This window comes from Leptosomus discolor, chromosome 3, assembly GCF_034619465.1.
Source record: "Leptosomus discolor isolate bLepDis1 chromosome 3, bLepDis1.hap2, whole genome shotgun sequence".
Lineage (NCBI taxonomy): Eukaryota > Metazoa > Chordata > Aves > Leptosomiformes > Leptosomidae > Leptosomus > Leptosomus discolor.
In genome coordinates this window covers 80616059-80638740 of record NC_141393.1, presented here as the reverse complement: position 1 = coordinate 80638740, position 22682 = coordinate 80616059, and the positions used below count along the sequence as shown (strand labels likewise).

The following is a 22682-nucleotide window of genomic DNA, read 5'->3' as shown; positions in this document are numbered from 1 at the left end:
AATTATGCTGCTGGTGCTAGTAAATACTGAGCCCACCAGTACTCGTTGGATGTTGATAAAATGTTTTATTGATTTCTACTTTTCCCATCACTGAACTTCTTGAGAGACAACAATTAGTTTCAAAATATCTGGACCACTAGCTGCAATGAAAATAAGTTCCAGTTCTTTTTTACCAGCCTTTATTCTTGCTGCTATTGGTTTATCCTAAACCTGGATGTTTGCTTTAGCCTGAATTTGGATGACATCTTCAGAAAACAAAAAAAACCCAGTGAATTTCAGGCCATCAGGTAAAGAACACTGACATTTTAAAACATCCCATACCTACAAAAAAGAAAATTTCACCCCCAATGATCCTGCACAATAGAGGAAAATCTGCTCTCCCTCCAAAGTTCCTTTTACTAACTATATATTTTTCCAGAAAACGAATAGAGACAAGTAGTGCTAAACGCTCTTGGAGCAAGGTGGTTCAGGTGTGGCTCTTGTGTTATCCACGGTTTATGACCAGCTCAGGTGGGACTCCCCTGCAGAAGACATGCTATGTGACCGGCAGCCAGCTGAGGGAAAGCATGAGCCAGAAGGTGCTGCAGAGGCTCATATTAAGTTGTTCCAACACGGCTCAGCTACAGAGCTACAGCCCAAATCCTACCCTAATAAGGGCCTGCAAAATCCTTGAGGAGCTGGAGTCCTCTCCTACCTGCCCTAGGCCACCTGACAAATTTGGCATACAGCTCACAGGGACAGGGAATCTTCCTCCTTGGGATGCAAATACACAAGGATGTCAGACTGAGGCGAGTTATCCTGGTGAGGAAAGCAGTAATTATCTGCCCAAAGTAGTCTGGATCTTTATTCAAGAAAATAACAACAAAAAAAAACATTAAATAACTCAGGTCTTCCTAGAAATTACTTGCTACCTCAGGTTCTCCACTTCAGTCCTTTAGATGAAGACACCCAAACAATCACCACGAGTAGTTTATTCTTTTTAAAAGGTGAAACTTTGACTCCTGTAAGATTCTGGCCAACTGCATCCACATTTATGAGCAGAAAATTATGGCACTAGAATCTATTAAAAGCTGCCTAAATCCAAGGTCTGGCCTTTAGACATGCTCTTATTTCTCTGCCTTCCCCTTTCACATCACATCTCTTGGAAAATGAGAGGTATGTTCACAGATGAAAATAAAAAATGTGAAATAATACTACAGCAAGAGTTATTCTCAACATCTAGAAGTGCCTATCGGTTCTGTTGGTTTTGCTTTGGCTTACCTTCTCCTACTTTAATATAGATGTTTCTTGATATTTTGAGTTCAGTGAAAGATGTTACTGCTCCATATTCCTTCTGGGCCCACTGTAGCAGATGTTCATTTTTCTCAGGAAAAAGCTTTACTTCCGTTTCTGCTGACAAGGAGAAATTTCCCTTCTCAAAGTGAACAACGGAACCTACAGACACCTGATGGGAATAAAAACATATTTTTAATGTGGTACATTTATCCACACAAGACAGGCAGCATGTTTAAGCAATGTAATCTGTCACACCCAAATACATTCACTGAAGGTGATTTCGGCTTATTTCCAACAATGCCTAAACCTCACGTGTTTTAACATCTGCATAATGATTCCTTTTTCAGAGATGTTTTTAAAAATGAAGCACCCATCAGCCCGGCTGGGGTGCAGGCGGCAGCTGACTAACGGAGGGCTCCGAGCCACTCTCTGAAGTCGTACTGCTGCAGAAGTGGTAGGACAGTGCTGCAAGGGGAGCTGAGCTGTGGGAGTGAGGGGAGGGCTAGAAGACAAGAGGGAAACTAAGACAGGAGTGAGTAAGAAGAAGATGGCCTGAGAAACTGAAGGGAGAGAAGGATGTGAAGCTGAATAAAACTGGGAACCGATGAAGTAACTCCCAAATCAGAAAGAACATGAGTCCAAGCTCAGTGACAGACAAAGGCCAACAGAGAAACACCGGGTAAGTAAAGCAAAAGGCAAGATATTTACTGTTGCTTTATTTACAGGAAGCAAGGAAATGCTTTAATCTTACACATAAAGCAGAGGAGTTATACATCTTTAGAAAAATCCTTATAAATAGGTTACATTAACTCCGTTCTTGACAGGAAAAACTAAAATGTTATTTAAAACAGTCAAAAGGGGAAAACAGTAAGTAGAAGTGTAACGGGTTCTGCAGGAAAGCCTACGATTTTCAAATACAGCTTCACTGGAGTGGGAATAGCATCACTCAAGAAAAAAGAAGGCAGCACAGGGTCAGACTCTCTTTCAGATTGGGACCTGCTTCAACTTGTGTTGATCTTGGGAGATAAACAAGTCATTCCAGATTCGCTGCAAAGCAAGATCATCCCAATAGCAACCTTTTGGCTCTCCTGTCCCTGCAGAGGGATGTAGCCAACACTTCCAGAATATTTGTCAGCTCTCAAGAGGTCCCTGTAGCAAGTGGTGAAAGAAGAGCATTCCTTCACCTGCCCAACCTCAGGAGCCATCACCCATCCATACTCTTCACTGTCTCTTCCTTCAAGGTGGTTGAGGAGTGGGGCCTGCATGCCCTACCCAGGCTGGTCCTTCCATGAACACTTTCACTCAAATCTAAAACATCAAGTCAACAATAACATGTGCTCGAGTGAGAAAGCACAGAAAGATGAGTAAGCTTTTGGGTTTGAACGCATCAGCAAAGATTTTTGTTGGATGTATTCCTTGTAGTAGTGTGTAAGCAGTGCTTGCCCAGATAAAACACACAGCCCCTACTTCCAGACTGCTGCAGCAGACAGGGCTTCAGGAAAGACGTGCCCTTTTCTTGTGCTGTCCTCAGAGCAGCCCAGGAAGAACTCTGAGTCACTCTGCCGCTCTCCTCCCCCTTCCCTTTCCCTGTCCTTCTACTAATCCACATTTCTTTGGTGTAACAAAAGCATTTTTTTTTTTTCTCCAACTGAAAATCCAAAACTACTACTGATGATGATTGGAAAAGTGAAGAACACATGATACCAATTTCTAACCTGTCCTGAGTATTTTTTACATATTATAGCAGCAATTATTTAACAGAGATTATCTGAAGTCAGGTTCCAAGTACAAAAATTAACTAATAGCAACGAACTATTACCTTCCCTGGAGATATTGTTCCCGGCGCTGTTTCAGGATGGATGTTATTTATCAGTTTGTTTAGCACTTACAAATATTTGACAAAAGTAGACACAAATTACACCCCTTGGCACATGGAAAGATTTTAAAAGTTCTTCCCTGTTCTTCCAGCTATTATATTAGCATTTACTATACACATATCACATACTCTTCTCTAAGAGAAGGCCCATGCAATTCAGAGTTCCATTTGACCAGACATGTCTCAAGAATCAGCTTAGGAATCCTTTTGACAGAATAGTTTTCAAAGTTTAAACTAACATCTGTTTCAATTCTGAACGATCTTTCTTATTTGTTGTTTTTCACATGACCACCATAAAACATTTCCTTTAAATGTGAAAAGTCTTTATTCAGTGTAACACAGAATACACCACACTCTCTCAGTATTCTCGTACTTCTCAAATAAGAAAGCAAACTCCGCCTTCAGAGTAAATCCACTGGCCCAAAATCTACAGTACTAGGAAAAGACAGCAACACATTTATCTTTAAAACATATTTAGCAAATAGCATTCACTCTGTACTTTCACCACTTTGACGCAGCTACACCATGGGCTGATTTTAAGGAGCACTGTAGAGATGCCCCAAACACATTAAATTTTATAGCGTACATAGTCTCGGAGGATGGCACTGACACAGCACCAGCCAGGTCATGCAGGGATCGCACACAGAGCACCTCTTAGCAATGCTGTCTTTTAAGCCTGAGACACGTGGGACGTCTTTGTAGAGCTCTGGCCTAACTAGAAAAATCTCCCATGCATAAAAATAGCAGGATTTAAGGACTTAACCAGTTATTATTTTGCAGAGATATTGAATAGATGCTGGCATTCCACTCTCAGGAACAATCCTTCTTAACTACCTCAAAAATACTACTGTTTATCCAGTAAGTACAGTAGTTGCTTTTCCTTTATACTATTTCACAATGTTTCTGGTATTTTTTATGGTCAGTATCAGAGCAAAGAAGTATCAGTGCAACCTTTTAAGACATTTGAGCAAAGCGTGAGAGAAAACAGTATTCCTTCTCAATAGTGACAAAAGAAATGCATTATCTTGCAACAACGCATTTTCACTGTATTTTTCATTTGAAATATTTAAACATCTGCTAACACAACAGTTTTACTCCTCAGAATACACTTAGTTTTCCATTTATTACTAATTAAAACTCGAAAACTTTCTGCATCATCCTGCAGCATGACAAATGTCTTCCTGCGAGACAGATCCTATCAATGAACCCCAAAGATACCGAGTCCTACTAAGGAGGAACCGACAGACAGAAAGCAGAGCAACTGAAAAGCCTGGCACAAGCATCCTCACTAAATGATCATACAGTAAACATCTTTAAATAAACATGAAGCTTATCATAATTTATTTTTTTAATCACATACTAAAGTCTATTTGAAATGCTGGTTCCACTACCAAGTTTTAGAAAGGAGCGCAGAGTTCTGCTGTGCCTGCCAATGTTGGGATTTTTACTACACGGACCTAAGGCAAGGTTAAGTGAGCCAAGCACGTTATTTTTTCTGGAAAGAATTCAACAGACTCTTCCAAAAAAGGCAAGCATCACTGTTTCAACACCTGCCTTGAACATTAACTACTTACTCTTCAGAACAAACCAAAAGCAGCTCTCTCTAACATACTTAGGATAAGCCAGAGCATTAAAACCAAAGAATATTTTAAATATTTGGGAACATATCAACAATTTTTTATCTGAGCACTCATTACACAGCCGACTGGGTGATTAAGAAACTGCTGCCACATACACTTTTATCTCCTCACTTCATCTCCTTCAGTGGTGACTTTCAGAGGTTGCAGAGTGGAAAAAGTGCCCCAGCTCTATTTCTTCCTGTTATTGTGAGGACATTAAAAGTGACTGCACGAGAAACATCCTCTGCTGCTGACTTCACCTACATGCCCTGTCACATTTCTGAGGCTAAGCGAGGAAACTTCCAAGCCTGATGTGGAAAATCGGTTTGCGAGACCAAAAGATACTGGCCATGGCCACTAACCACAGCAAGGACTGCAGTTTAAAAGGCTCTTCTGCAGCCAGGCAACTAGAATCAAGCACAGTATTTTGAAAATTCTCTACCAAAACCTGATTATTCTATCAAAGAATTAGGAATATATTTTGATTACATACACTACTACCCTGCTGACCATTGGGGAAAATAGGGATTGTCATTTTCTTTGCACTGTACAGAGGCAAGGAAACATATACCCCTCATGCTAGAGAAAAAAAGCCTTTATATGTTCCTTAAGAAAACCTTCCAGTCTTACTAAAACTGCCCTTGCAAGGCTGCCATGGTAGCTCAGGACATCGGCTACCTAGCAGAAGTGCCAAATGGTGTAAGTTACTATTCCCCAGAAGAAACAACTCCCAGAATCCACTCCGAGTCATCTCAAATATATACACTAGTGAGTGTGAACACTGCACACACTCAAAATAGCATCTTCTGGGTTTTTTTTAACCTATTTCCTTCTCTCCTTTTAAATGTTTATTTTTTTTTTCTTTGAACCTGATCCAGGAGGGATATTTACTTTGTTTGCTTCATGATATTTTAAGTATTTAACATAGTTATAATTCAGAACTCCCAACTAGGAAGCAAGTTCATAATTTAGCCTTGAGAGAGAGGCAGGCACCTTTGGGAGATGACTCAAACACAAAGTTAAGTGTCCACAGCCACACAGCATGACCCAACCCCTCCCCTCACAGCAACAGCTACACTACTATCCACCAAGGCCACGCCAGCACAAGTGACCAACAAAGCCACCCATAAAGTCACAACTGAGGCATATATACCAGCAGAAGAAAAGCAGCATCCTTCATATTTTTATCCAAGCTATACAGTGTCAGACCTGTGGCAGAACACGTAGGAGAGGAGTAAATCTGCTCAGAATAAAATTCAAAAACTTGAACCAACTTTCACAGCAGCCCACACAGGCTTCAGACTCAGCCGGTGTTTTCTGATAATGTGCTTTGGTCCCTTCACGGAGGAAAAGTAAAGCCATGGATGAAGAAATGTCAGGTATTTGGAAACTCAAAAATAGATCCTTTGTTGTTCATAAATCCACATACAACATACAGTAATCACCAAGAGAACAATTCTCTTTGGTAGGTGGCTAAGAAACACGCTGCTTTTGAAATGACATGCAACATTTGTGAATCATCTATCAGCTCTGCATAGTCCTTACCAGCCACAGAGGTGCAATGCTTTCGGGCAGTAGTAAACTTTTTCATTTTCAGTTTAGTGTTCTCAAGACCACTTACAGTCACCACAAAATTCCACTGCCAGTTTTCACATTTTTGAAAACAAACACGTAAAAGAAGCAGTATTATCTTAATTACATTTTTTAGATTTTAATTCTGCTTCCTAGGAGATGCTCAGTTCGTCAGCTACCAAAGATCTTGATAGGAATTAAAGCTGCCCAACACTTTCTTGGGATGAAAGCAGAACCACGTGGGATCAGAATCTTGCACATCTTCACATATCTAGAAAGAAGATCCTGGGATTTTTTCATTAACACTGAAACTGTGTCAAAGCAAGCGCAACTTTCAAAACCCATACGGAACAGTTACTTGAATGATAAACAGGAAACAAAAAATATCCGTGTAAAGGGGAAATCTATTCCCAAACTTTAGGGCTCAGCAGGGGTTTATTAATCGCACACAAGTAATTGTCCACTCATCTCACATTAATCTAACAAAACCTTAATAGACTCAACACTCATTTCATCTGAACAAAATAAGGTAGCAGAAGCTTTTCCAGGGATTCTGTTTCAAGTTAGATTCAGTTTAGTGTAAGAAGAGACGGGGAGAACTAAAGCGTATCTATGCGACTACAGCTATAGTTTCCACTGGAATCAATGACTCAGTAACACAACCTGTTGTGATTTATTATCTCCACGTCACTAACACCAGTCGTCTGCCAAAACCCACTGCCTGCTTCAGTAAACTTGCACTAGCTAAACCCCCTGTTTAGCGAAGCAAACAAAGAAGGGAAGGAGCCATGACCATACAGAAGAGAAAAGTCCACCACAGACACTCACTCCAGGCCCTTCAGCCTCCTGCAAGACAGGTCTGGGAACACACCTCAACCAGTAAATGCCAGAATGTTGTTTCTTTTTTCACTCTTGTGGCCCGGTTTAACAGAAAGCGCAAGTCTTTCTAGCTATCAGCCTCCTTTGCTCTGGAAGCGATGGGTCTGGGCTCCTAGAGGGACTGCGAGAAGGAGCACTCAGGGTCATCAGTGGCAGCAACGAGAAAGACCAGCATGAGATGCAAGAGGCAGCATCATCCAGATCTGGCCCATCCATGCTCCTAACACAAAGTTTTGGTTGGAGCGGCGACTCACGAAGACAGCCTGCTCTCAAAGTTGAAAGAAACACCAAGCAACAAAGCCTGAGTTTTGAAAGATGTCTTAAACCACCTGGGACAGGAGAAGATCTAGTATGAACTATGTGATACTCTTAGCAAACCAGGCTCCAAAAAAGTGCAGGACTTGAAAGCCCCATGAATGGAGAAACTAAGGCACACGGACCTGCCTTGCTTCCTCTGAAATTTACTGGCAAGTTGGTATTTTTGAAATATGTCTGGCCAAGCTGAAGTGCTTACAGTGAAAGCAGGGGACACCTATGCATTGTAAAACTTCCCTATTTTGGGACATCACACTACCACATACAGACATTTTTTACCATACACTGCGCGTTTGCTTCGTGTACTATATCTTGCTTCCTTAGCCAGAAATATCACTTCTTTTCTGTAACGCCTTCCCGAAGCAAGCTTTGAATGAAAAAAAAAAAAACCAACCCCAAAACAAACCCTAGATATTTAAAGATGCCTTACTAGGGTTATTGTACTCTCAAACTCCTTTTACTGAATGCAGGCAACGCATCGCTTTCCAACATGTATTTACCACCCTGTCATTTTCTGCCATCCCTACACTTCTGACAAAATCTTTCCAGTCTGCTGCCAAGAACATAAGAACAACCACCACAGGTAGCCTGAGGTCCCCCTGATACTTTTGGGAGTAAACCAGTTATATTGACTTTAGAAATGCAGGATTTTGCAGGGGGTTGAATCAGGCCACAAGACAAAGTCTCCAGGGAAATCTACTATTGTGAAAAGCATAATAAGAGTTACTGTTTACTAAACACTGCTTTTAATTAGACACTTAACGTTATTTTCACATTCTTTCAAAAGGCAAGGAAATGGTGTGGGGAGGGGAAGGGGGAATATGAACTCTGCCAAGTGGAAAAGGGCAACTACAGGATTATTTCCAGCTCCTGAGTAGAAAAGCAATGAAGAAGAAAACCAAACCCAGGATTCTATAGAAATGTAAACGTCCTTTTAAATTCCTCTTCACACTGTTGCACAACACTGAAAATCTACTGCTTTTACTTTGAATAGTGAAAGGTCACTATTTATACCTAATTTATCACTAGTCATGCATTTCCTATCCTTCCTCACTCTTCTCCTAGCAGAGCACTCTGTTCACATCTGGGTCTGTTTAACCAGTGATTGGAAATTTAGCCTCCTGATTTCCCGTTAAATACTAGGCACAGGAAAACAAATAGCACTTGTTTTTCAGTGAGTTTTGTCAGTCATCCAAAATCTAGTGCAAACCATAGAACAGCCTGTGGTTTGGTGGCAGAGACCCAAAATATGTGAACCATATTTTCATGAAGTGAAAGGAATAAACCAGCTATTGGCCGAAGTAAGAAGAACATGGCTTTTTTTCTTCTTAGAAATACAGAAATGACTAATAATTAAACGCTTCGTTCTATCATGTATTCTTCTTTAAAGTTTTTCTTTTTTTCTTTTCAAATTGCAAGCCAAAAGCATGTGATCTGTTTTTGTATTTATCATTACTGCTGCGGCTTCCTCCATTTTACTAACTTAACACACACATTCAGTCCTATTAAAGGAGTTCTTGTGAGTAAGGTTATTTGCTTGCTAAGTGTTTTCTCATCCAATCTCCTGAATAACTAACTCGGAGAAAGAGCTGAAGCATCACATCTTAAATCAAATATTATACAAAATCACATATGTAGATATTTAGGGGTTTTTTGGATCTATTCTAATAGTGATTTCTGCCAGGAAATCACAAAGGATTGGGTCACTTCTTTCACTGATTTAATTCTTACTACTTTCACATGTCCAGTAAAGACATTCCTAGGCTATAAAAGCAATTGAGAAAGCTACCAAATCTAAAGAAAAAAACTCACTTGCTGAGTAGCACCTATAAAACCCTCTTTCTGGGCAGTTTCATAAAACTTCTGGTTTTCTGCCAAGACATGTTCGCAATAAACCACTTTTAGGGAAGGAGAGAAATAATGACCTGATGGAAAGGGAGGAAATTATTTTATTATATGAAAACTTAGAAGTGGGGTGGTGGGAGAGGTCTGCTAAGGTTTTTCTGCAAGACTGACCCGCAATAAGATCACGGGTAAAAGCATTTTTTACAGGTGTTGCCTAGCTTATGTAACATTGCCATCTGTCCTAATCTAACCCTCCTAATCACCAATGAAGATGTCTTTCAGCTTCCTCTCCCACTCCCCCTTTACAATATAATTTTGGCATTTATTTCCTGCTGAGCAAAAAAAACCCAAAACCCCAAAACTTTTAGCACAGATGCTAAGTATTTCCCTTGCTGAACTGAGCAGACCTTCCCACCCATGCGTGACTCTTCTGAGTGATGAGGGGGCTGATGATCCAGCCCAGGAACACCTGAACAGAAAATGCCTATTCCCAAACTGTTGTATTTTTGTGACATGTAAAAATATCCAATCAGACTAATATGACTAGGTACACCAGTAATCAAAGTGGTGATTTTCAATTACTTAGGTCAGGCAGAGTTCATGCACTAACCCTTTTCAGCTATTTTTGGACTGAAATGCCATGATACTTAGGTATATTTATGTTTAACACAATGAGAATAAACTCAAGACTTACTTTACTAAAATCACAATAATTTTCCCAGCACCACCTACTTAACCCATCAAGATATATATAACTCATGCAGAGTTTAAAAATAACCCTGTGTAAGCCAAATGTATTGTTAGCACCACACTACGTCGTCACCATACATTCACTTTTCTCTAACATACACAGAAATTTATGTCAGGTTTTTATCAAGATGCCAAAATCTTTTCCTAAGACTATTCATTAATGTTCTTTCTGGTTTATAGACAGGGAAAGATGCCCCAAGAAACAAAATGACAATGCAATAAGGCAACAGACTAGTAAAGAATAACTCCCTTTAGCACCCGTACCCCGTCTTGGATGGCTTCCACCAAAGCACTGTCCGTAAGCATCACCGTGCTCCCATTCAGTGTCATGGGTTTGGAAAAAAAGTCTTCAAAACATGACAGTAAGAAAATCCTGATGCTACCAGAACACAACCTTTGGTTTGGTTGGGGCACGCTCTTCCATTTTAATGATAATTTATTCCACTGTGAGGTTTAGCCACCAGGAGACATTTTGTGAAAACGAAACTGTGAGCTGCCTCCATGAAGATCGAGCATGTGACAAGTCACTGTGCTGAGTGAAGCATCACATCATAAGTGCAAAACCACACGCATACAAGAAATTTACATTTTTATACTGAAAAAATGTTTACCGAGAAGGTATTTTGTGCTTCCCTCTATACTATAACTATACACCTAAAGGCCAGATTTTCTCCACCATTCATTTTAAACTTCTGCCTAACGGAGGACCAGGCCTAAGGCAAAAATCCAAGCTTGAACTATATGATAAGAAGTTAAACTCCAGCCCAACTCAGTAGTACTGTATTTTCCTGGTCTTTTGGATATGTGCTGACTCAAGCTTTAAATCTTCTCACTCTTTCCTTTAAATAAAAGTAATCTGGGGCATCTTAGATTTAGTGGAAACTCAAACAACGAATTCACAGACTGAAGGTAGCAGACCATCTTCCTAATGAGGGCACTGAGAAGACAGTCTTAACTCTGCTCTCTGCTCCAATATAAACATCATTTAAGCTCAGCGTGCCTTAGTTTCTCCACCTGTACAATGGTACTAACAGCACTTTACAGAGCACTTTGATTCATTATCCACTCATACCCTGGAGTTATCTTCTTTGTTTGAAATATCCTTGCATCTTCTAATACAATTCCTTTGTAAGTTTTATTTATTTATTTATTCAAAACATACCTCCCTGTAACAGTTTAAGAACTTTATTATGATGCTTTACAGTGAAAAAATAATAGCTAGTAATAAAAATAAACAAACAGTTAGGACTTCACTAATGGTTACATGATCCTTTAACTACAAACATTGACCCTGGCTCTAGGGATGTTGTCTTTATCAGCAGTAAGTCCCAGAAGTTGCCATTCAAACTTCTTTACACTAGTTACTTTTCTAACTAGGGATCAATCAATGAAACGGTGCAATTCATACTTTACATACAGTGTACCAATAAAATTGTGAATGAACACATTGTATGAAAAATCTGAAGGAGAAGCTGGAAAGCCAGTGATTATCCTGCCCGAGGCTTCCATAGAGACAGACACAATAGTTATGACACTCCTATGGTATGCGTGACACAGATTTCTGTTTTGAGCATAGAATTCATGGGCATTAAAAGAGGTTTTTTAAATTTGAAATCTTTTACGATTCAAAATACTCTGTTTTCTGGCTTGGCTACACATTTAAGGAGAATGAACAAGACAGAGCTCCAGAGGTACACGGATAAGCCAAGTATTTTCACACAAGGGCCAAGGAAGCGAGCTCTGCGCTCAACAGCCCTTGGAGCTGCTATTGCCACTCCTAGGCTCAATTCTCTGAAACTTATTGAAGGCTCTGGCAAGGAGGCAGGAAGCCTCTCCACTACTAGAGTAGAAGCAATGTGTCCATCTGCCCCACAACCCACCTGAACCAAGAACCCTTGATTCTGCAAAGGGACAGGCCAAAGGCACTCTTGGGGATCGCAAACCAGCGCGTCCCAACGCAGGCAAACAGCTCTGCTGCAAAACCAGAGCCCCTTGACTTCTTTTTGGCATATTGCACTTGCCCACAGGTGCTGCTAGGGCTTCCTCAGTATTTCCCATGTTTTCTGTGCTGTGTGATTCTGCTCTTTGTGCAGAAACCTTTTGGGAAAACAATGCATTTGTGAGCGGAGTGGAACTGTGGAAAAGCAATGGATGATCACCACAGTTGAAGTTGTCCAGCCTGTAACCTCACGGCCTATCATCCCAAGCTGCACTAGCTACTGAGAAATTGGTACGTGGAAAGGGGGAAGGCTGATAAGCCCCTGAGAAGAGACTGAAGTTAGCTTATGTTTGCAGCAAAAATATTGCCTTAGAGAACACAGAGAATGAAGCTCTGGAGTGAGAAGGACTGCAGGGACTGAACTGGAGAGGTAATGGTGGGTTGGTATGCCGGCGTTTTTTGTTCTGCAATCTCATTCTTCAAGCTCTTTATAGAAACAGAAACCTCAACGCGGTGGAAGGAAGAATACATAAATTCTATGGCACTTGAAGAGATCCAACAGAAAGCTATTCAGATGTTTAAACATGGATTAGGGGTGAGTCAACATTGAGAGTCAGCTCACTCCTTGCAACGGAAAGCTGAGCTCCTGTATCTGCAGTTATGGGGAGCAGTGTCATCCCAGTGCCACAGCACCGGTGCGCTCCCAGCCTGCTGGGGGGGGATGGCGTGAGGCACCTCAACTTTCAGCCCTTACCATGACCAGCAGAACCTAGGAGGCTGGAGTACTGAGGGTGTTTGAGTCCCACCATCAGAGAACCAAACTCCTGCCCCACCTGAGAGACAGCCCACCCCTTCCTGCAGCATCAGTGGCCAGGTTTACCGCAGCAGTGCCTGAGGTCAGACAACTTCTTGTTTGCCACGAATCGTGAGTGCTGCTGCTCACATTTTCAAGCCTGTTGTTGTAAGCAGGACAGCTTGAAACAGGTTCCTGAAGCGAACACTTAGCTAACGGTACAGTTTTGGCAGCTGAGGCCTTAGGCACATTCCTATTGTCTCTATGCCTTAACGCAGCCTGCTGAAGCCCCGCTGAGCCAAACCAAGCAAGCCCAGCATGATCCCAGTCTGAACACTGGCACGGTCTGCTGAGCGGAAACGGATGGCTCTCAGCAGAGCACCTCTTCGCTCCCAGAGGCAAGGTGAAGGGAGAAGGAAAATCCTGGAGGAGGAGGAGGAGGAAGAGATAGCTGAACATAAACTAGCTGATATGAAATGGGAGTGACGATGTAGTAATTGTAGGAGGAGATCGAAACTAAACTAAAAGTACATCCAAGACTTCACTAACTGATGAAAGGTGCTGTTTCTTTTGGCCAGGAGAGGAGCAAGGACTCTTATCATACCGTTGTTCATCATCTTGTTCCTCAGTCTTTTTCTGAGCAGGCCTGAACTGTACTGGTTGCACTAAGGACATATACCAGGAATGGTCAACAAGAAGATAACAGTCAAGAGTCTCTAACACAGCAATGAGAAAACTGAAGACTGTGAATACCTTAGAAAACAAACAAGCCCATGTTCTTTGCACCAATCAGTAACGCACTGTACTGGAAACAGGATGGAGTCCTTCAAAGTTCAAAATATCAAGGGCATTCCTACTCTTGTGCCCTGATGACAGGAAAAACAATCCCAGAAAGCCTTTGGTGTCCAGCAAGTGATAGGACTCTTGGTGCATCTAACGGTGCCACCACCGTAACAGGTCAACTGAGAGAGCAGTGTCCCTTCCCGGTGTGCCAATGCTGCAGCACTGTCCGCCTTCCCCTCCCACAGTGACACCATTAAGTTCCCATCGGGTACTGCAGAAACGGTCTTGCCTTCCACTATCGGCTGTGCTGAAGGAGCAAAATTAATCCCTATAAGGATACAGCTAAAAATAATCAAGTTTAGTTCTGCAATTAGAGTTGAATATAGTAAAAGCTGCAACTTTAATAAAGATGAATCATGATTAGACATGATGTCACGCATTAAAAATTTAATCCAAACAACTTGTCTGTTTCACTACAAATAGCAAACTCAAATGTCCTGGCAAACTCTAAGGACATGATTTACAAATACTAGGTAATATTTGGATCCCACATTATAAGCAGTGCTCCAGTCTTTCTGAGAAATAAAAATGACTTCATTCTGGGCTTAGCTTGGTCATTTCAATAGACCAAGCTTCATCAGACACACAAACGGTAATTGTACATATTGAGCTCAATACATACAGATTTGTGTTTTGGTCACAGACCACACAACTAGAGTCCACCCATATTTCCCATTGCTTTGAGGCTTTTTGCATTATGGTACCATGAAACTTCTAATCAGGACTGGCAATCTGTTGTAACCTCACAGCTTTTTGAACTGGAATGGCTGCTAGTGTTAATAACTACCCGATGTGCAGGTTCTGAAAAAGCAGGTTTGCTTTCTTTTCCTTGAATTCACATAACAAGTAATTGGGTACTTTTTCCAAACTGCTTTGCCCTACCACCTAACTGTTCCCTAGAGCCCCACGCTGAAACTTGACCTCCTCTTAACTTGGGTTTTTTCAATGTATGTTTGAAAACTTTCCAAGTGAGTGCCATTCACTCTATGTCTCATGTAACAAGCTGCTGATATAGAGTAGGCCAAAGAACTATGTATACTTACAAGGAAAACTCTTCGGATCCCAGGTGCCAGTCTTTCTGTTTTTAGCTTCCAGACCAGAGTCAAAGGAGAGTTGAGAAGAAACACCAGAGGCTTCTGGTGAATATGCACGGATGAAATTGGATTCAAATGTAATGTGACCTACAGAGAAACACAGAAATACATGAATACTTCCTTCTAAGTTTCAAAACCAAAGTGGAATTTGATCCCATGAATCAAAGGTCATTTTTACATACATTACAGCTTCCAGCATTCAGACCTCTTGACTGAAGATTATAGACTAATCTACTTCCAAAAAAGTCAGTCAACAGAGCACAGATAATAAAAGAATGAAACAGTTAACATTTGTGCTCTGTGCTTGCAAAGCACTGCTGAAGTGTTTAAGAAAACCTTGGCAAATGCTGATGAAAAATAGCTTATGCAAAAGGTCAAACCGCTAAGCTGAGAGTTGGAGAACAAGGAGATAAAAAGAATTGCAAAGCAAACCGATTTCTGGTTTCTAGATGGTAGCCTACAAACCTGGCTTAGAGCACAAACCTCATCTGCTGACGCTATTAGGGCATAAATCTAACCTGCAAAACAAATAAAACTAAACAAACAAAACCCAGGAAGAACAAATCCAGAAACACAAGCGAGCCCTACACTAGATTATGGAAAGAATTCCAACAGGAATTTTAACATACACTAGGGAAAGAAAATGCCTGTCTTCAGGGACTAAAAGGATACATGGGGAAAACGATGCCAGGAAAGTGGACATCACAAAAGCGAGGAAACCTGCTAGAAGTGACTTTTAAGCAACCAGTTTGTGGTGTCTGGAAGCCCCTCCTGCCCAGCTTCTCGTATCCCAGTGCTGCCCTTCTAGAAAGGGGCTGACGTGGGACAAAACCCTAACCAAACACCTGACAGAGAACAGCCTGTCAGTTTTTAGCCCGTTAACAACTTGCAACCGAAATCATACTGGTTTTGCAGCACCTCATAAGCTTTTTAAGCAGTCAGCATTTGGCATGGTAGTTCATCCTGCTTTATAGGAAAAAAGCTTTAGCATGCAATGGAGAGATGACATATCACACAGACGAAGCAGGCAAGCTGATGTCTCACAACAGTGGGTGGCAGTGGGTTCCCTGACAATCATGGCTCTTTCTAGAAAAGGTATAAAGGGAGCAAACCCGAACACAACCACCCATTTGAGTGGTGGCACACAGAAATGAGCATGCAGAATGAATTTTGTCTCCTGCTAGAGAATCTGAAAGGAAATCTGAGACACGGAAGCCACTACATTTAGTTCATTGCATTATTCTCATGTGGGAGCAAGCATCAGTTAGTTTACCGTTAAAGTAAACGCAGATTCATCCCGCAAACTAGATGAAAGCTAGAGACCAAACTGAACATTAGGTACCCATTAGTGTTGAAAATCTCTCCAAAAGAAAAAGTTAGCTTGCTTTTTTCTTTTTTTTTCTTTTCTTTTTTTTAGTTTCCTGCCCGAAGTGACCATCACTGCAAAGTGGAAGTCAAACCTAGGTCTCAGGTCTGACAGACACCTGGAGGACAGCAGAAAGACCTTTTTCGGCTACTTAAGAACTTGGAAAAAAGCTAGCAAACAACTGGCTAATGTCAATCAGTAAGCAGATGCTTACATGCAGAATTTACTAGATTCTTAAAAGCCACTGAATGAACGTGTCTCAAGTCCTCAGAGTGAAACAGATGTCTAAGCCCATGAGCACACCCCTGGGGGCACTGAGGGCATCCCTATCTTCACCTTTGTTACGCTTGATTAAAACTTGGAAAACTGATATTAAAGAAAAATCCCGTATTTTTACTAAACCCAAACTGCTTTAAAAAGGGAGCATCTCTTCTCTTCAGCTGCCAGGGGCGGCGGTAGCTCTGCCCAGAGGCAGGCTAGGCACTGCCACCTTCCACCCAAAGGCAGCCACCTTTCTCACCACTTGGCCCCTGCTGGCAGGAAGCCTAGTTGTATTTATGCATTTCCAGAAGAAAACATTAAGTACCACAGATTACCATGGCTTCTGGGGACCGCATTTATCTCCATTTTCTGACTCAAAAGAATAAAATACCTCGTTTTAGGAAACTGTAAGATGTTAGCGCACCGAATGCGAAGGGGATGACAGAGACATCAAATGCCAAACAGTCACGATCTTAGCTGTAAAAACTGCTTTACAGTATCAGGCTATAGAGCCAGAATAATTCTGTTAGCTGAAAATAAGAGAGAAGATAAAAGTATTTGTTTTACAAGGCTCCCACTTTGTTGTTCTGTCTAGAAATGGAGAGGTGAAAGAAGAAAGAAAAAGGTGTTTAGAACTGCTATTAAATTCATGGCTATTAAAACGCTTTCATTAATTCTTGTGGGTTTTCAGCTGTAATCACAGCTAATTAGTAATAAGCTGTTTAAACTATTAAATATAATTACCTCATTCTGGGATTACGTTTTCTTACAAAGCCATAAAAGCACTGTAATCTAAGTCTACCGAAGTACCCAGTTATATCTTTTGCAGTCCTGATAAGGCAATATGAGTTCAAATTTTATTCTGGTATTTTTTCAGCTCCAAATGGCATAAAGTGCATTCAATTTTAAACTCCCTAAACTTCAAAGTGTCAAAGAGAAAATCTACTACTACACTAAATGGATTAAATATTAAACACGTCCACTCTTATCACGTGCGTCCATAGCCACATTTTCACACCCAATGATAACTTGTTTCTTCCGATACTAAAGAAAGTAAAGACTAATGTAAATATTGAGAAAATAAGCTGTAACACAGGTTTATGTACTTAAATAACCAGGAATAGAAAAAACTAACAATCTTCTCTCACTGGCCAACAGGGGCACCCAGCTTGGGTTTGCACCCTGGTTGTGTTTTTATTAGAACACCAAGTCAATGCAAAGAAGAAGCTTCTATCAGAAATCTAATTTTTTTTTTTTTTTGCTATTTAAAATCTCTGGTATTTATTAAAACCAGAAATTATACAAGAAATATAACACACTCTGCTTCATCTCAGAAACAGTTAGGCCAAGTCCTTGGGGTAATAAGGAAATGGAGAAGTATCTCTGTTTCAACTGATCTCAGACAAGTTTATTCAAAGCCAGCATCTATCAGACAAGACAGATGTTTTAGACTTCATGAAGATTTCTGCCCGTTGGTTTGGTCACATGAGAATACACACAGAGCAATCATACTACCTTAGTGAGAAAATCAGAGACTCTTTGCAACTGGATCTGCTATCAGATTCTGTAGTTGCTATTCCTTTAGGCTTTGGAAATTAAATATGTATATAATATACACATATATGATTATTTCCATTCATGCATGTATGGAAATAATCAACAAAGTTTGCACCGTATTCAGAAGTGGTGATATATCTAGCCATGCCTTTGGCTGGAACTGTAGGGTAAGTTATATCACATAATGGAATTTTCCTACATTTCTGCCTGAAAAGTGCAGACTGATCCTTAAGAAATGCTACAGGACTTTTAACCAAAATCAATTCATTTTTCATAAGTAAATTAAGTGTTCCTGTGAAAATTTTCAGAATAAATGTATTTTTGCATTACTGCACTCTTCAGTTTGCCCCTAAGACAGCAAAAAACCCACATAAGGTGGAATTCATACTCCTAGTCCTAACCTTGAGAAAGAATATAGTTAACGTGAGCATGCTTCTGCGGCAGTCTCTGTTGCTATATTCCTTGGCATGTCTATTCCCTGTCACTATACTTCTTGGCGTAACGGAGCGCTCAGAACCAACGTGGTTTTCCAGGCTAAAAAAAAACCAAACACAATCACAGAGCTGCTCAAAACCTGCTTGGGACCATCTTGATCATCGTTATTTTCCACGGTTCATTTTTGCTTCAGAGCTAGTGCTGCCGAGGAGCAGCTGGGCAGCCTCGCCCGAATGTGACGGTTCCCACTGAGAAGTCGTACAAAATTAACAGACTCCTCGTAGCGTAACTATTTCCCCCCCTAATATGTATGATTGCCCCCATCTTTGTGCTTGATGACACACAACAGTGGTATCTATTATGGGAGACTTCTTCATGGTCCTTGGAAAGATTTTCAGGCAGAGTTACTAGCATTCAAGAGGTTTTTGCCAACAACCTAGCTGCTGAGCGTATGGCTTTTACCTTGCGTAACAGCGGTCAGCGGGCTATCACACAGACATTTCAGCCCAAGGAAGGTAGGCATGGTCAAAACAGCTCACCAGAGAGGTGAGAGGTGTTTCTGTGTGGAACGTAGTGGTTTGAACCGTGGAGTCCAAGTAAGAGCCTGGACTTCAACTATGCACCAGAGGTACCCACATGCCTCTTCCACTCCTGCTTTAGAGACTGAAAGGCTTAACGGGACTCTCAAGGTGTTACAAGCTTATGACACTGACACAAGCACAAGTTCCACGCTTCAGCTCTACCGGCACGTCCAGCGTGACACGTCCCTCTCTCTAGCTCTGCCTTGTTAAGCTTTCTGCTGCCACGTCCGTGCTCCCACCTTCTTGTCCCTTTGGCAACTTCTGGTCTGGGCACCTCCATCCACAGCACTGCAGTGGGAGATCTTCACCCCTACTCTCTACGGTGTTGTCTCTCACCAAAACGCCATTTCTGCTGGAGTGCCCGCACTGCGGCCCCACTTAAACCATATATTGGCTGAATCCTAAGTGGTGCTCCCCTTCCCCCGGCCACCTTTAGTCTCATCTTAGCTCATGAGCTCTTCAAGGTACATCCTTTCTCAAATGTCTATACAGTTCACAGCACTTTCTAAACACTCCACAAATTAGTAGAAAGGTACTGGATCACTTCATACCACCAGACAAAACGTTTCTAATTAATAGCAGAAGAGGTAACTTGAAATTTTCCCCTTCTTTTTGTATTTTCACTGGCAGAAGCCATATTACTAAATATTTATGTGAAGTGTTGCCCAGAAACTCCATCAGAAACCAGTTCTACATGTGTTCAGTGCTGTACAGCTAGATATGAAGACATGGTGTGAAATTCTGAACTCACCGAACTCTGTGGTAAAATTCATTATTTTCCTGAAACTCCCATATAAGCTTTTTTTTTAAAAAAAATGAGGCATCTAAAAAGATATATTCTCCATCCACTCTTATAGGTTCAAACAAGCTTATAAAATACCCACATTTTGTCCTTCTCAGCAACATATTACCTCAGTCAAAGTCCTCTGCATCTCAGACAGCTCTACAAGCAGTTTGGTCAATCAATACCAAAAGAAAATTAAACCAAAATCATTAAATGGACTAAAGCCCTTTTAGGTCACCTAGTCCACTCAACAAGCAGCTGCTATTGCTCTGCCCATGTTATTTTTAAAACATATTAAGGAACAGCACATTGACCAAGCAGACAGCAGCATAACAATAGTACGCGGAAATAAGTCCATGTGGTCCAACACATCCCTCGCTCCCAGTGAAGGGCTCACTTGATCACTGAGCCCAGCCAGCATTTTCCTTGTGCAATCAATAGTTAGGCCAGACGTTCTGGACATGTGTGTCAGCATGGTCCTGTCAGCCAGGCTCAGCCTCAGCAGCTGTTTGTTAGAGCAAGCTCCTCTTCCAGACTCACGTCTGCCCTTCACGGCCTCCTTTGGCACATTCCTCAAAATAAGACGTGACTAACTTGTGAGGAATACAACAACTCGGTCACAGGTGAAAATTAGAGATCAGAGCTATTCTAAAAATCTTATGACACAACCTACAAATTAATTTTTAAAAAGCATACCAACAACTAAGCATATAACTGCGAGCAGGACGTGAACCACAGAGAAGTTCTGGCATTTTTGCTAGAATGCATTTTTCAATATATGTTATTAAAACTTTAAAAAAAAAAAAAAATAAAATAAAGATTTTAAAAAGATGCCGCGTTTCATAGGTGCCATGTCTATCAAACTCACGCTGGTATTACTTAGCCAGCTGTATTTGCACGTATTCATGCTGGTCACTACCGCCTGAAAAGTCTGCAAAGAGTTCCTTTAAGGTCTCTAGCAGCAGCAGCAAGGTTAAGGCGGCTGCAGAGGCTTCTCTGTCCCTGGAGATCACAGTTTCATGGAAGTCTGAGTATCACCACAGAAACCAACTACAAAAACAGTCTACGGGCTCCTGCCCCGTTACTCTGGTAAAGCAATTTGTACTACGTGAAAGGCAAGGGCACAAATGCTGAAAACTGATCAAAGTAAACACTGCTGCTAAAGTCCCATTTTGTTTTGCTGACTTCAAGGCATCAAATCGCAGACTCTGTGTTTTGTTCTAAGATGATGAAAGCCAAGTGCCAAGGATTTGTAAGGCTGAATTAACTATTCCAGTATGGAGGCCTTTAGATAAATTCATAGCACATCTTCCAAAACAGCCATTACAAATTTGTGCTAATAAACCAGGACAAAATATGCTGTGTTGTATTGAATTACACTGCCCAGGCTAGGACAGCTGTTCTCTAAAAGAAGAGAAAAATGAATTTTAACTCTCAGATCATATAAACACATTTTCTGACTGACAAGTGATGGATTTATGACATCTTAACTCACTACTCAGCTGCAAAGATTAAGTTAATTAGTACAAAGCAGGCAAAATTTAGAACAGCGATTTGAAAATTTATACCTATCACTCCCCTCTATAAGTGTTTTCCATCTTTTTGTTAATATAATATTTACAGGACATAAATTATCCTGGTATTGCAACAGTCAGAGAAACAAATACGAAGAAACTTATCGTTACAGCTCATTAGTGTATATTAACCAATATAAGAGGTTTAGAATTTCTACTGTTACTCACTTGAAAAAATATCATTTTGATACATTGGCTATAAAAGAATTCATTCAGTGAGGGATTAATTCATGAATCCACCTCAAGTGGTGGGATCTAGTACTGCACTACTTTTCAAAAGTTTATCAATTGCTTTAGGAAGGATCTCAAAATGGAACACTCCCCCCTTGCCTTGTATTTTTGCTATGCTCATTGAATTTTGTGTTACAGATTTGACACCAAGCCAGCTATAGTAGATTGCAATGTCCAGCTTTTGGGAGCCAACAGTTTCCAAGAGTTTGCTGATTTTTCCAAGAAACACAAAATATGTTCCCATGGTGTTACTGCTTGAAAGTAATTTTGCTCAAAGGCTTACATATTTGCACTTGTAAACCAAACAATTGTATAGGCAAGTTCCTATAAGCACGAGACCCCACCGCTTCCCTTCTGGGAAGGTTCTCCAACGCACACTTTTATTTGTACAGGGCAAGCACCTATTTTTTTTGAAAACTCACCCCAGCAATGAGACAGAAGATCTTCAGAACAGCATCAGAGAAATAAATATGCCCAGGAAAACTGCGATGCCATTAAAAACAAGCACTCACACCCACACACAGTTACTTTTTCTCCTGCAGAACTGGAAGCTGTGCCACCCTCAGCCCTCGCCAGAGATGCACCGTGCTTTCTTCTCTCTGCCAGGCCAGCGCTAAGGGGTGAGGCACACGTGGGGAGGGAAAGCCCTTTTCTTTACGCATTACTGACAGGATGAGGCACAACTCAGTCCCTGGGGAACAGAGGTCTGAGTCCCTGATAGCAACTACCACGTGTGTGGAGGACTGAAGTTTATTTTCAAGGCTCAGGTAACACTCTAATTCTAAAATCAATGCTCTGCTTATTTTATCCTACATATTTGGTTGCAATGGATTGGCATTGCCTGGACCTTCTCACCACACTCTACAGAGAGAATTAGATTGACTAAACAGTTATATCTCAATTGTGAAAATCATGGGGAAGATTCACCCCTGGCATAATTCCACTGAAGCTAGTGGCATGAAGCCAGAGACTGATGTCCCATAAGTTCCCTTACAAAAAAAAAAAAGAACACTATTGCACAATCTGCTGACCCTTATGATCTACAGCCCAGACTGGAAAACTGGGCTCCATCAGAAAGAAGGCAAGAAAACAG

General features: G+C 41.1%; 1 protein-coding gene across 1 annotated transcript in view; it reads right to left on the bottom strand.

The window, feature by feature from the left end:
• TGFBR3 (transforming growth factor beta receptor 3) overlaps positions 1–22682 on the bottom strand; it is a 104985-nt gene that overhangs the window by 33821 nt on the left and 48482 nt on the right. The window contains exons 3-4 of the mRNA XM_086463175.1: positions 14750–14887; positions 1261–1444 (exon numbers count right to left, since the gene is read on the bottom strand). Of these exons, the coding sequence (XP_086319301.1) occupies positions 1261–1444; positions 14750–14887 (322 nt within the window). The remainder of the gene's footprint in view (positions 1–1260; positions 1445–14749; positions 14888–22682) is intronic.